The sequence below is a fragment of the Aureococcus anophagefferens genome (genome assembly GCF_000186865.1).
Source record: "Aureococcus anophagefferens unplaced genomic scaffold AURANscaffold_19, whole genome shotgun sequence".
NCBI lineage: Eukaryota > Pelagophyceae > Pelagomonadales > Pelagomonadaceae > Aureococcus > Aureococcus anophagefferens.
The window spans coordinates 186,962-199,910 of NW_008705579.1; the positions used below are offsets into that span (position 1 = coordinate 186,962).

The 12,949-nt window shown below is 71.0% G+C and overlaps 3 protein-coding genes across 3 annotated transcripts; all 3 read left to right on the forward strand.

Moving 5' to 3' along the window:
- Positions 1-416: 416 nt before the first annotated feature.
- On the forward strand, positions 417-1,331 carry AURANDRAFT_66037 (hypothetical protein; the record flags this gene model as incomplete). The annotated part of the gene is made up of 1 exon (XM_009041121.1): positions 417-1,331. The coding sequence occupies one exon, from the start codon at positions 417-419 to the stop codon at positions 1,329-1,331; it is 915 nt and encodes a 304-aa protein (XP_009039369.1).
- Positions 1,332-2,736: 1,405 nt separating this feature from the next.
- Positions 2,737-7,079, forward strand: Hypo3 (selenoprotein; the record flags this gene model as incomplete). The annotated part of the gene is made up of 2 exons (XM_009041122.1): positions 2,737-5,051; positions 6,469-7,079. The coding sequence occupies 2 exons, from the start codon at positions 2,737-2,739 to the stop codon at positions 6,857-6,859; spliced, it is 2,706 nt and encodes a 901-aa protein (XP_009039370.1).
- A 1,738-nt stretch (positions 7,080-8,817) lies between these two features.
- AURANDRAFT_66039 (hypothetical protein) lies at positions 8,818-11,819 on the forward strand (the record flags this gene model as incomplete). Its single annotated transcript, XM_009041123.1, has 2 exons — positions 8,818-9,573; positions 9,657-11,819. 2 exons carry the CDS (start codon positions 8,818-8,820, stop codon positions 11,817-11,819), a joined length of 2,919 nt encoding a protein of 972 aa, XP_009039371.1.
- Positions 11,820-12,949: the final 1,130 nt, after the last annotated feature.

Genomic DNA, 12,949 nt, shown 5'->3' on the forward strand with positions numbered 1-12,949 from the left:
GACAGGCGCGCCATGCGCCGGTCCAGCGCCGCGGACGCGGCGGCCTCCTCGAAGGGCGTCACCACGGGGCGGCCGGCGTCGTCCGCGACGAGCGGCTCCTCCAGGTCGCCGCGGCCGCGCAGGTAGCGCATGGTCGTGCTAGAGACGACCGGGGCTCAAGCAATTCTCGAGCGCCGAGCGCGCTTCTGATTGGCCGAGACAAAGATTGAACAATAGATTGAGATAAGTTCAACGTTGCCCGGGCAGCCGAAGACGCTCGAATCTGGACTCGGGAAGACATGGTCCAGACGCGCTCGCAGCGCGCCAAGCTCGCAGGCGACGGCGACGGACCTGCGACGAGCGGCGCAGAGCCGCCGGGCAACGCGCGTGCAACGAAGCCCAAACCAGCGGAGCGCATCCCCCAAATCCCCACCGACATGGCACTTCTCCTCGCCGTCCTCATCTTCATCAGCGTGCGCACGTTCCTCGCGTCCCGCGGCGACGCGAGCGCGGGCGCGATGACCGTCGCGCTCGCGTCGCGCGGCGCCACCGTCGGCTTCGAGGCGCTGGCGGCGGCGCGGTGCGCGTCGTTCCTCGTCATCGCGCATCGCCTCTACTTGCTCGTCGTCGTGCGGCCGCCCTTCGAGCTCAAGGCCAACTACCTGGCGACGACGCAGTTCCCGCTCCGGCCCGTGAAGCTCTGGGGCCTGCGCCGGCTCGTCACGTTCACGGTGCAGACCTGGACGCTGCAGGGGATCTACTTTGCGCTGGCGGCGGCCGCGGCCGTCGCGGGCGCGCGGGGCCTCGAGGCGCCGCCGTGGCTGCCGCTCAAGGCCACGCGCTACCTCTTCGAGGTCGCCTGGGCCGTGAGCCATCTGGTGACGTCCGTGACGACCTACGTTTTGGTGCCCGCGGCCTGCGACGCGTTCGACGGCGACGTCCGCGACCTGCCGCTGCTCCAGGCGGACCAGCTCGTGCTCCACAACGTCAACTGCATCCTCATGCACGTCGACACGCTGCTGTCGGGCCAGTACCTGGCCTACGACCACGCCGGCGCCGCGCTGCTCTACGCCTGCTACTACGTGTCCTTCGCGTGGACGCGCGCGCGCTACGTCGCGGGCGGCGTCCCCTACTTCTTCCTCGACTACTCCCTGCCGCGGGCCCTCGCCTTCAAGCTGCACCTGGGCCTCGCGGGCGTCGTCGTGCTGTTTTTCTACCTCGGCGTCTTCGTGACGACGCAGCTCGGCGAAATCGCGGTGCCCACGCGGTGCCTCGTCCACGTGCTCATCGTCGGCGCCATCGTCCGCTTCCGACCGCCGCCCAAGTACCGCGCGCGCGCTAAAGCGGACTAGCTCCTATCGTTCGAAGTTATCTTGTCCGCAAGTACCGCGCGCGCGCGAGAGCGGACTAGCTTCTATCATATGATGATCGTTCGAAGTTATCTTGTCCGCGCGCGCGTGGAAAAAACGCGCCTAGGGCGCCGGCGGCGGCGCGTCGGCGCCGGCACCGCCGCCGCCCATGGCGCGGGCCATCTGGCGCATCTGGGACTCGTTCATGTTGGCCATGCCGCCGCCGAGGCCGCCCATGCCGCCCATGCCGTTCATGGACCCGAACTGCGATGGCGAGAAGATCTGGGGCCCGCCCGCGCCGCCGAGGTTCAGGCCCTTGAGCATGTCCTGCATCTTCTTGTTCGAGCGCTTCTCCTCGCGGAACTTGTGCATCTGCTCCTGGACGCCGAGCGGCTCGCACGTCTCCAACGCGCACGTCTTCTTGAGCGCCTCCAGCGCCGCGTTGCCGGGCTCCAACGCCAACCCCGCGTCGCAGGCCGCCTCGGCGTCGACGTAGCGGCCGAGGCCGTAGAGGGCCGTGGCGCGGCGGTTCTGCGCCTTGGCCCAGCCGGGCTTGAGCGTGAGGCACGCGTCGGCGTCGCGGAGCGCGGAGCGGTACTCGTCGAGCGCCGCGTGGCACGCGGAGCGGTTCGAGTAGAAGACGGGGTCCGTCGCGTCGAAGGCCAGGGCCTTCGTGAACGCCGCGGCGGCGGCCTTGTAGTCTTTGGCCGCGAAGCTCGCGGAGCCCGCCTTCTTCGCGGCGGCGGCCGCGGCCGCGTCGACGAGCGCGGCGTCCTTCGGCTCCAGGGTCGCGTCGAGGGCGTAGTCCGACGCGTCGCGGAGCGTCTGGAGGTTGAGGCGCAGCGACTCGTTGGCCGCGTCGAGCTCGAGGCCCCGGCGGCACGACTTCTCGCCCTCTTTACGCAATTCCGCGACGCGCGCCGACGCCGTCGCGGACCGCCGCAGATCCGCCGCCTCGTCGCGCTCGTCGGAGAGGCCCCCGCCGCGCGGGCCCACGACGTAGTCCTCGTTCAGCGACACCTGCGAGGCCTCGCTCTTGACCATGAGGTCGCAGAAGGCCGCGAGCCGCTGGTGGCCGCGCGCCCAGGACGCGTCCAACTCGACGCACTTGCGCGCGTCGGCGAGGCCCGCCTCGACCTTCTTCTTCTTCTCGTCGCCGAAGAGGTTCGCGAGGAGCTTCTCCTGGCAGGCCGCGCGGTTCGAGTAGAGCGCCTTGTTCGACGGGTCGAGGTCGATGGCCTCGCCGTAGGCGTCGATGGCGTCCGTGAACTTGCGGTCCCGGAACAGGCCGTCGGCCTTCGTCTTGGCTTCGGCGGCCATGCTGCGACGGCGAGCTCCGTGGAAAGCTCGTCGACCTTGAACCCTTGGTGCTGACCAAGTTGCAGTGGCCATAAAGGCCGAGTGGCCTATGGAGCCCCTCGACGAGCGCCTGGCGAAGGTGCTGCCGGCGCACTTCAAGGCCGAGAAGGCCCTGGTAGTGCGCAAGAACATCCACATGACGTCGAACGTCGTCACGGAGGTCGCCGCCGGCGCCGTGGTCAAGCTCGACAGGGTGCGCAAGCTGCCCGGCGACCCGAAGAAGCTGCGCGGCCGCGTCGTCGTCGCGCCGGCGGCCGGCTGGGTCACGGTGACGAGCAAGAACCTGACGCGCGTCGACGCGTCCGCGGCGCCCGCCGACGACCGCGAGGACTGGGAGTACGACCCGAGGGACTCCTACGACCACTACCTCACCAGAGCCGAGCGCTGCGCGTGGCCCGCGGCGAAGCAGCGCGCCAAGGTCGCCAAGCTGCTGGAAAAGGAGTTCCCCACCGTGAAGCTCCCGGCGGCGGCGCGGACGAGCTGGTCCGTGAGCCGCATGCGCGCTTTTTTGGAGTCGAAGGGCGCCAAGGGCCGGCCCCACGCGGTCGTCGGCGTCGCGGCCGGCGGCGACCCCTGGGCCGCGGCGCAGGCCGAGTACCGACTGGCCATGGAGGGCGTCGAGCGCGAGGCCCTGCGCGCCGTGGAGCGGGACAACCGGGAGTGGTGCAAGGCCTGGGACGAGGACCGCTTCCGCGGCGCGTTCCTCCGGCCCGAGCTCGCGTCGCGCGTCGACGACTGCCGGCGGGCCCTGCGGTTCGCGTCGTCGCCGGGCCTCGAGCGCTGGCTGCGCGAGGGCGGCAAGCCCAACTGGGACGGGCCGCGCGACTGGCTGCCGCCGAACGGCGGCTGGGGCGACCCGCTGCCGTCGAAGACGGAGAATCTGCTCGGGCGCCTGAAGAGCGGCACGCGGCGCGTCGAGCGCCTCGACGAGCTGACGGGCACCTGGCACGGCTTCCGCCGGTCCTACCTGCCGGGCGCCAAGCCCGTGGCGCTGCGGCCCTACGACTTCCGCACGTACCGGCACCTCGCGAGCGAGTGGCGCCGCGACAATCTCTTGAGACGGAGCGGCGCCCTGCCCGTGGAGCACGTCAAGGCGCCCTACGACGGCCTGCTGCCGCGGCTCCCCGGCGACAAGGACGCGCCGGAGCCCTGGGAGAAGAAGCTCGACGAGCGGTGGACGACGCTGCGCGACTTCGCCGACGCCCACCTCCCCGGCCCCGAGGCCGCGACGCCCTACCCGGAGGTCGACGACGCCGCGGCTGAAGCCCTCGCGGGCCGCTGCCGGCACCGGCCCTGCGTCTGCCAGTGCCTCTCCGCGGACGTCGACGTCGACGACCCCGTCTTCTCCGTCTTCGCGTCGCTCCCCGCGGTGCCGCCCCACTTCGAGGCGCCGACCCAGCACCTCCCCTACCAGCCGACGAACCGCATGGCGGCCCACCTCGCCAAGTGCAAGCCGCCGATCCTGCTCGCGGCGCACCTCCAGTCCGACGACGACAAGACGGAATACGAGTCGTCGACGGACGACGGCGAGTGGCAACCCGAGTACGACACGCGCCTCGAGACGCCCGACGCCCTCTACCCCGGCCGCTTCGAGCTCCACGTTTTACCCGCCCTCGGCGGCGAGCGGTTAAGCCAGCGGGGCGGCGCCGCGTGGCACGTGCTCGTCCACGGCCGCGTCCGATGGTGCCTCCTGCCGCCGAACGGCGGCCGCTACGTGAAGCGGCGCTACCACGAGCTCCAGCGGGCGCCGCCGAAGCCTGCGGCGTCCTGCCGGCACCAGGACTTTGTGAGCGGCCTCGACTGGTTCCGCTCCGAGTTCGAGACGCTGGCGGACCCGGCCGCGCGCGTGCCGCTCTCGGAGATCGTCCAGGAGGCCGGCGAGGCGCTCTGGGTCCCCGAGGGCTGGAGCGCCGCGCGGCTGGCGCTGAAGCCCTCCGTGGGTTTCGCGTTGGACGTCGGGAGCCTCAACGCGCCGGGCCCGCGGGGGAACCCGCCGGGCATCATGGACGACGACAGGCCCGCGCGGCCGTCCATCTTCACGAAGCACACGGACCCGGAGTATCTCGAGAGCGACTACTCCTGGATCCCCGACGACGCCTTCCTCAAGCAGCTCGAGGGCCTGAACACGAATCTCAAAAAGGCCATGGACGAGGCCGCGGAGAAGGCCGCGGCCAAGTGGGCCGAGCAGAAGTTCGAGTCCGGCGAGTGGATCCGGCCCGAGAACATCGCCGCGGCGGCCGCGGAGGCCGTGCGCCAGGTCGACGAGCTCCTCCCGCCGCCGCCGCCGGACTCCATCGCCGCCGCGGAGCCGTCGGAGATGCTCAAGCGGTGGGCCGCGAGCCCCTTCCACCCGGACCAGAACCCGTCCTACCTCCGCCAGCCCGAGGAGGGCTAGGGGCGTCGTCGTCTAATTTCACCTAGAGCCGCAGGAGCACGCACTGCGCGTTCTTCAGGTCGCGGTCGTAGCCGCGGTCGCCCGGCCCGAGGAGCGCGTCGAGGAGCTCCCGCGCGGGGCCCTGGTGCGTCGTCACCCAGACGAAGCCCTCGGGCCGGTCCCGGAGCCAGGCCGCGAACGCCGCGGCGTTGGCCTGTAACGTGCCGCGGCAGTTGCCCCCGTCGCCGAAGATGGGGCCCGTGAGCTGCGTCACGTCCTCGGACGGCGTGTTCTCCGGCGCGAGGGACGACGCGTCGAGGAGCGGCAGCCACTTGCGCAGCAGCGGCGTGTCGTGGCGCCGGCACGACGCCTCGCGGTACCTGCGCCGTCGCCGTCCGAGGCGCCTTCGTTTCCGGGGACGCGGCGCCGCGCGGCGTCTCCCGCAGCTCGTCGCGCGCGACCCAGGGCGTGCGGTCGCCCAAGACGCCCGCGCCGTCGAAGCCCGCCGCGCGCCAGCCGAGCTCCTGCGTCTGCAGCGCTCGACGAAACGGCGACACCGCGCAGGCGTCCGGCGCCGTCCGGCCCCGGCGCCGGCACCAGGCTCGGAGCTCGCGGCCCGCGGCGAGCGCCTGGCCGACGCCCGTGGCGTCGAGGCAGTCGTCGTACCAGCGCGGCTCGCCGCAGAGCGCGTCCCACTCCGCCATCTTCGCCGCGATCGCCGCATCGCCGCGGGCCTCGCCGCGTTCGAGCGCGGCGGCGACCTCGCCCTTGAGGCGCGTCTTGTCGGCCTTGAGCACGACGTTCTTCTCGGCCTGGCCGTGCCGCTGGATGGCGACGAGCTTGCCCGAGGAGGCGCGGAGCGACGGGTCGAGGCGCAGGTAGGTATATTCGGCGTCCTGCGCTCGTCGGCGCCGCTGCCACCAGACGACGACTGCGGTGGCGGTCGCCGCGGCCAGCGCGAGGCGTTGGGCAGCTTTGGGGCCGTCCATAGGGGCTGGCTGCGTCGCTCAGCGGTGGACGGAGGCGGCGCCCATCGGGCTGCCACTCATGCTCGGACGGCCGCCGCCCGCGCGCAAGCTCAGACCAGCCGCGCCGCTGAGTCGCGCGCCTTCGACGCCGTCGCGTTCGCCCGTCGCCGCCGCAGACCCGCGCCGTCGACTGCCGTCGCGAAGGAGGCTCGCTCCGCCCGCCGAGATGGCAGAGGTCGTCGCGGCGCAGGGCGTGGCGCAGACGCAGGCGCTGTTCGGCGTCGGTGACCTCTCGGGGAGCATCGAGGCCTCCAAGTGCTACGGGTCCAACGTGTCCCCGGGCAAGCCCATCGCGAACCTCTTCATGGGCGACGAGCGCGCGGCCGGCGTCGTTCCTTTTTTCCGCGACGCGCGCGCGCGACGGTCCCGGCGCTCGTAGGCGGCTCGTGTGCCAGTCCGAGGACGACGAGCAGATCATCATCAACATCGTCTTCCGCGAGGCCGTGTGCATCCACAGCATCAACATCGTGGCGCCGCCCGGCGAGGAGGCGCCCAAGGAGGTGAAGCTCTTCTGCAACCAGCCGTCGCTCGGCTTCCCGGACTGCGAGGACGGGCCCTGCGCGCAGGCCCTGAGCCTCACGGCCGAGGACCTCGCGGCGGACCGCGTCAACGAGCTGAAGATGGCGAAGTTCAACTACGTCAACATCCTCACGGTCTTCGTCGGCGAGACGCACGGCGACAGCGTCTGCTCGATCAGCTCGATCAAGCTCAACGGCAAGACCCGGGAATCGACGAACATGGCCAACTTCAAGAAGGTCGGCTGAGGCTAGAGAAGCGCGCGCGGCCCCGACGGGCCGCGCGTGCCGCTCTCCCTCGGCAGACACCGCCGGCGGGTCCCGACCTCGAACGAACGAACCATGACGGCCGCCCGGAACTGTTCCTCCGGAACTCCGGGCGGCCCGACCTCTCCTTCGACGGACCCGCCACCCTCCCCCCCTCGCCCCCAAGCGACCGCGCCGCCGGTTCCAGCCTAAGACGCCGGGATCAGGCCTTGGCGCGCTTCCGCCGCTGCACGTTCGGGACGCCCTCGTCGTCGAGGTACGCCTTGACGGTGCGCGCGTCGCAGTCGACGCCGCCCGCGACGCAGGCGCGCGCGAGCTCGGCGACGTCGACCTTCTGGCGGAGGAGGATGGGCTCGTAGAGGTCGCGGCGCGACTTGATGAGCGCGCCGATGGCCGCGCGCGCGTCGTCCGGGTCGCCGGAACCGGCGCCGCCGCCGTCGCCCGCGGCGCCGTCGTCGCGCTGCGGCGTCGCGCCCTCGTCGCGCGCGCGCCGCCGCGACGCGAAGGGCGACGGCGACGCCTGCGTCAGGTCCACGGTGCTCGCGTCGTCGTCGTCGTCGTCGTCGCCGCCGCCGCGCGGCGCCGACTCCGGGACACCGCGCGGCGCGTCGAGGTCCCGCGGCGCGGCGGTCTCCTGCGTGAGGTCGAAGACGGAGCTCGCGCCGGACTCGGACGACGAGTCGTCGACGACGATCTCGCCGCCGTCGTCGTCGAGCTTCGCGATGGCGTTGACGACGAGCAGCCGCCGCGCGTCGATGCGCGCGAGCTCCCGGCGGAGCGATGCGACGTCGTTCCAGTCGATGAGCGGCGTGCGCGAGATCGAGGTCGTCGATGGCGTCGTGTGGGACGTAGGGCGCGGCGTTGCGAGCGGCGCCGGAGGCGCCGGTGCGAGCAGCGCGAGCTCTGCCATCGTTGGCAATTACGAAACACTGCTCTCAGGAGCTTTGCAGGGAACGAGCCGCCACAAGAAACGATGAGGGGAGAAGCATGGAGAGCCTCTCTTTGCATTTGGCTATCGCGCGGCGTTCGACGGGGCCATGGTCACGGGAACATGCGTCTGAATGCCGGGCGCGCCCTCTCTCCAGGAGTGTGCGCCGTGACCATGGCCGCGTCGGCGGTCGATTTTTATGTGCTCGCGAACTCGCTACTTTTCGACATGCTCTCTGACCGCCAGAGCAGCACTTTTTGGGCTTCGGGCAGCATGCTGGCTGGCGCGGAGGCTCGGGGTACACGTCTGGTGCCCTCGGGCTGCTCAGTTGCTGATTTGGCTCGAAGTACGTGCGACACGCGCGCGCGGCCACGCGGCCGCGCGCGACGCGGTTTCAGCCCGAACATGTCAGATCGACTTCCTCGGCTCCTCTGGGCCAGCCCTTGTGGCAGGGCGCTCGCGGGTCGATGGCGGACGATCCCTGCTGCTGCGCGGGGCTGCCCGGGCCGCTCACGGGCCGGGGGAGGGGCGTCGCGTCGGTCAAATCGGTCGTCCGAAACCGCTCGCGTTCTCAGCGAATCGCAATCTAGACGATGCCGCTCCTTCGCCGATGGCAGCCCCCATGTGCGCGCTATGCGCAGTCCCAGCGATCTTGCACGCGGGGGCGCGCGCGCGGTGGTAGGCGCGCTCGACTAAATTTAATGCCTCCATGCCGTCTCGGGCTGAAATCAGCGGAACCAATTACATAGAGCGAGCCGATGAGCGGAACCAAACACATACAGCGAGCCGCAACGAAATAAACCGCAACGGATAGGCAATCTCAGTGGTGCTTCCCCCCTCCTCAAGAAACGCCGGCGCTGCCCGACGGCAGGGAGAGCCCCGCAACAGTGCCGCGCGCCGCCGTGGGCGCGCGCCCCGCCGCTCCGCCAGCCTCCGAGTCCATCGCCGGCGGCGCCGCCGCCCAAACATCGGCGGCGGCACCGGCGACGCGCCGCCGCGCCGTTGAAAAAAGCTTACCATGCACGTCGCCGTGCTCTTCGTCCTCGGCGGCGCCCTCTTCGACGCCGGCGCGCGGTCCGTGGGCTGCGGCGGGGGCTTCTTCGGCCGCCTCGCGTCCCTCGCCTGGAGCCTGGGCCTCGTCGTCGCGACGGTCTGGGCCGCGGGCGAGTGGCGGCGGAGTCGAAGAGCCGCGGAGAAGCGCGACTTCGAGAGCTACCGCGTCGGCCACGAGGCGGGCAAGAAGTACGTCGCGTCGTCGGGGAGCGACGAATTGAACTGGTTCGACTACGCCATGCAAGTCTTCTACGCGCGGTACTGCAGCGACGAGAAGCTGCTGAGCAACTGGGTCCGCGTGACCGTGGAAGCCGCGCTCGAGGGCTTGGAGATCGCGGGCCTGCGGGGCATCACGATCCCCTACCTCGTCCTGGGCCAGAAGCGCATCCACGTGCTGAAGACGTCGCCCTGGCGCTACGAGCAGCGGCCCGGCGAGCTCTATTTGGACCTCACGCTCAAGTGGTTCTCCGAGTGCCGCATGACGCTGGCGTTCACCCTGGCCTCGCTGACGGGCGGCTCGGGCACGGTCTTCAGCGCCGATTTGACGAACCTCCAGTTCGAGGGCGTGCTGCGCCTCGGGGTTGTTTTTGTCGACAAGAAGCCCTGGGCCGGGACGCTGCACTTATCCTTTCGCGAGACGCCGTCGATCGACTTCGACATCAACGTGCTGTCGGGCGTCACGGGCGGCGCGGGCATGACGCTGCCCATCGACCTGAAGAAGGTCGTCGCCGACGCGCTGAACAACGCGCGGACGCCGCGTTTTTGCGAGCGACGTTTCGACCGGGAACACACGTTTCTCTTTAGGTGATGACGTGGCCCGAGAAGTTCAGCCTGCCCTTCGACGAGTGGTTCGGCGAGGACCTGCCCCAGGGCCTCGAGGCCCAGGCCGCGGGCACGGGCGACGCCTCGGAGACTAAGTCGTCGAAGAAGGCGAAGAAGACGCCCATGGCCAAGGGGCTCATATGTATAGAGGTCATCGAGGCGGACGAGCTCATGTCCGCCGGCGCCGCGTCGAGCCTCGGCGTCGGCAAGGCGGACCCCTACGTGCGCATCGACGTCGACGGCGTCGTCAAGAAGACGGCCATCGCGCGGAAGACGCTGAAGCCGACGTGGTCGAAGAACAACCGGTTCTACCTTTTGGTGAACGACCTCGACACGCGCGTGCGGCTCCGCGTCGTCGACGACCAGCTGCTGGGCATCAACGACAAGCTCGGCGAGTTCGAGTTCAGCGTGAGCCACTTGATGGCCGACAAGGTCATGATCCACAAGCAGACGCACAGCCCGCGCGGCCGGCGGCTCAAGCACCTGCCGGGCGCCGCGGCGGGCGACGTCGGCGGCGCGCCCCCGGACCGGAGCCTGCGCAGCGTCATCCGCGAGCACCACACGGCCCACAAGGCGGGGAAGAAGATGCTCGCCATGTTCCGCAAGCGCCAGTCCCAGGGCCTCAAGCGGGGCGAGACGCCCGCGGACATCGCGGAGCGCGCGAACGACTACGGCGACGCGCCCCCCGCGCGCGTGTCGCCCGAGGATGCCGCGCCGCCGCCGCCGGCGACGAACTCGCCCATGCGGCCGGATTCGCCGCGCAAGTCGCTGTCGTCGCCGGACCTGGGGGGGACGCGCGGCCGGCCGCCGCCGAAGCGGCAGCCGTCGACGCCGACGGGCGTCGGGCTCGCCGGGCAGCGGCAACCGTCGCAGGCGGCGAAGAAGCCGTCCGTGCTCCGCTCCGTGAGCGCCAAGCTGCGGCGGCCCCTGGGCAACGTGCCGCCCATCGGCAGCGAGCACTACCTCGAGAAGGTGCACACGCAGACGGCCGTGCGAGCGGTGGACCTGAGCTTGCTCTTGATCAGCATGAAGAACCAGCGCAACGCCGAGGTCGACGAGCACGGCGAGCACAGCATCTCGGAGAAGGCGACGGCGACGAACGAGCCGCTGGACGTCTGGCTCAAGCTCTGGCACGTGTCGCACGGGCGGCTCCGCGTGAAGATCATCTACCGCGACTTCGAGAACACGCTCCTCGCGAACAATCTGCCCATGGGCGAGGACCTCAAGCGGCGGAGCCCGAGCGCCGAGTCCGCGGAGCAGGCCGGCGCGGCCGCGCTGACGCCCGCGGCCGCCGCGGAGGAGTCGAAGGGCGCTTTTTCCGACGACGAGCCCGCGCCCTCTCTTTCGCCCTCCAGCGACACGACGGCGACCCTGTTCCTCGCGGCGGTCTACGTCGAGATCGTCGAGGCCGCGGAGCTCGCGCAGCACGCGAGCCGGCGGGCGCGGAACGCGCAGGTCACGGCGACGGTCGGGCGCGAGAAGTACGCGACGCGCGCCATGGCGAACGCGAACCACCCGAAATGGGAGGAGGCGGCGAACTTCTACATCGCGGGCCTCGAGGACCCGATCCTGCATTTAACGGTCGTCGACGTCGAGCAGGGCGGCCTCACGGGCGGCCTGACGACGAAGACGATGAACGCGGTGGGCATGGGCGGCGCGGACACGAAGAAGTTGGGCGAGCTCGTCGTGCCGCTCAACGAGGCCCACTTCGGCGACTACTGGCTCACGCTGAACAACACGCCCAGCGGCAAGATCCACCTCGTGGTCACGCCGCGCTACCTCGACGCGAGGACGTTCCCCGTGCCCGGCGTCGACGACCCCGGCGCGGACGACCACGACACGCTGACCTTCTCGTCCGCGGCGCCCAAGTCGAACACGTGGCGCAAGAACGTGCGCGCGAACCCGACCGCGGCGCTCTGGCAGCCCAAGGAGGACGCCATCGAGTGCATGCGCTGCTCCGAGCTCTTCACGATGCGCCGCTGGAAGCACCACTGCCGCGCGTGCCTCCGCGTCTACTGCCGCAACTGCGTCCAGAAGCGCACGGACGTGCCGACCTACGGCAACAAGCACGCCATGTACATCTGCCTCAACTGCTACTCCAACGCGCTCGCCGGCGCCCACAAGCTCAAGGACGTCGTCTTCTAGAGCCGGGGTAATCGTATCTTAGGGAACGCGCGTCTGGCACGACTCGAGCTCCGAGTCGGAGTAACCCACCATGGCGAACTTCCCCCAGGCGAGGGACCGGAGACGCCGCAGGGGAGGGGCGTGGTCTACTCAGGTCAGAACCCGCGTCTCAAAAAGAAGGCGAGTTATGTCATACAGGGGGACGGCGCGCGAGGAGGCTGGTGGAGAAGACGGGGCTGGCCCGGCGGGGGCCGGGACGTGATGATGTGTATGTGCAAAAAAAGATTGGACACATGATGATGATGTTGGTGGGCGTGGTCGGTGGGCTCCTCGGGGTCGCGTCGCGGGTCAGGCATGAGGGTAGGCAAATTTGCGCGGGCCGGCGGCCCGAGCGGGGACGGTTGGGTCCCATACATAGACGGCGCACTTCAGCAGGCCTTGAGGCTGGAGATGGTCGCGAGGGGCGACGGCAGCGCCTTGGACGGCGACAGCGACGGCTTCTGCTTCGTGCAGGACGCGCTGAGGCCCAACAGCGAGCTCGCGGCCGCGGAGAACGACGGGCTCCGGGGGATCGCGCGGACCGCGTCCGCGGACCGCGGCGACAGCGGGCTCGGCGCCGCGGCGAGGGCCGCGGGCGCGGCCGCGAGGGCCGGCCGCGCCGCGGCGGGCCGCGGCTTCGCGTCGAGCTCGTCGTCGCCGGCCTCGGACGGCGGCGGCGACACGGGCGTCGTCGGCGACTCCGGCGCGGCCGCGGCGTCCGAGGCGTGGGGCGTCGGCGAGAGGCGCGCGGGCGGCGCGGCGACGCTGATGCGCGGCGCCTTGGGGCGCTTGGAGGAGGCGACGGGCGAGCCCGTCGCGGCCTCGTCGTCGACGGACGCGGTCCGCGCGCGCTTGCCGCCCGGCGGCGCCGCGCCGTCGTCGGGCACGCGCGCCGCGAGGCTCAACAAGACGTCGTCCTCGGCGTCGGAGACGACGGGCTTGGACGCGGCCGTGAGGCCGCTGTCCTCGGAGTTCGCGCGCGCGCGCTTCCGGCCGGACATGTCGCTCAGGAGGAGGGCGAGCTCCTCGGTCGTGTCGGAGCGCGTCATGAGGAGGCGCCGGCCGCCGCCCGGCGGCACGGCGAAGCAGCCCGCGCCGCTCCCGCAGCGGCT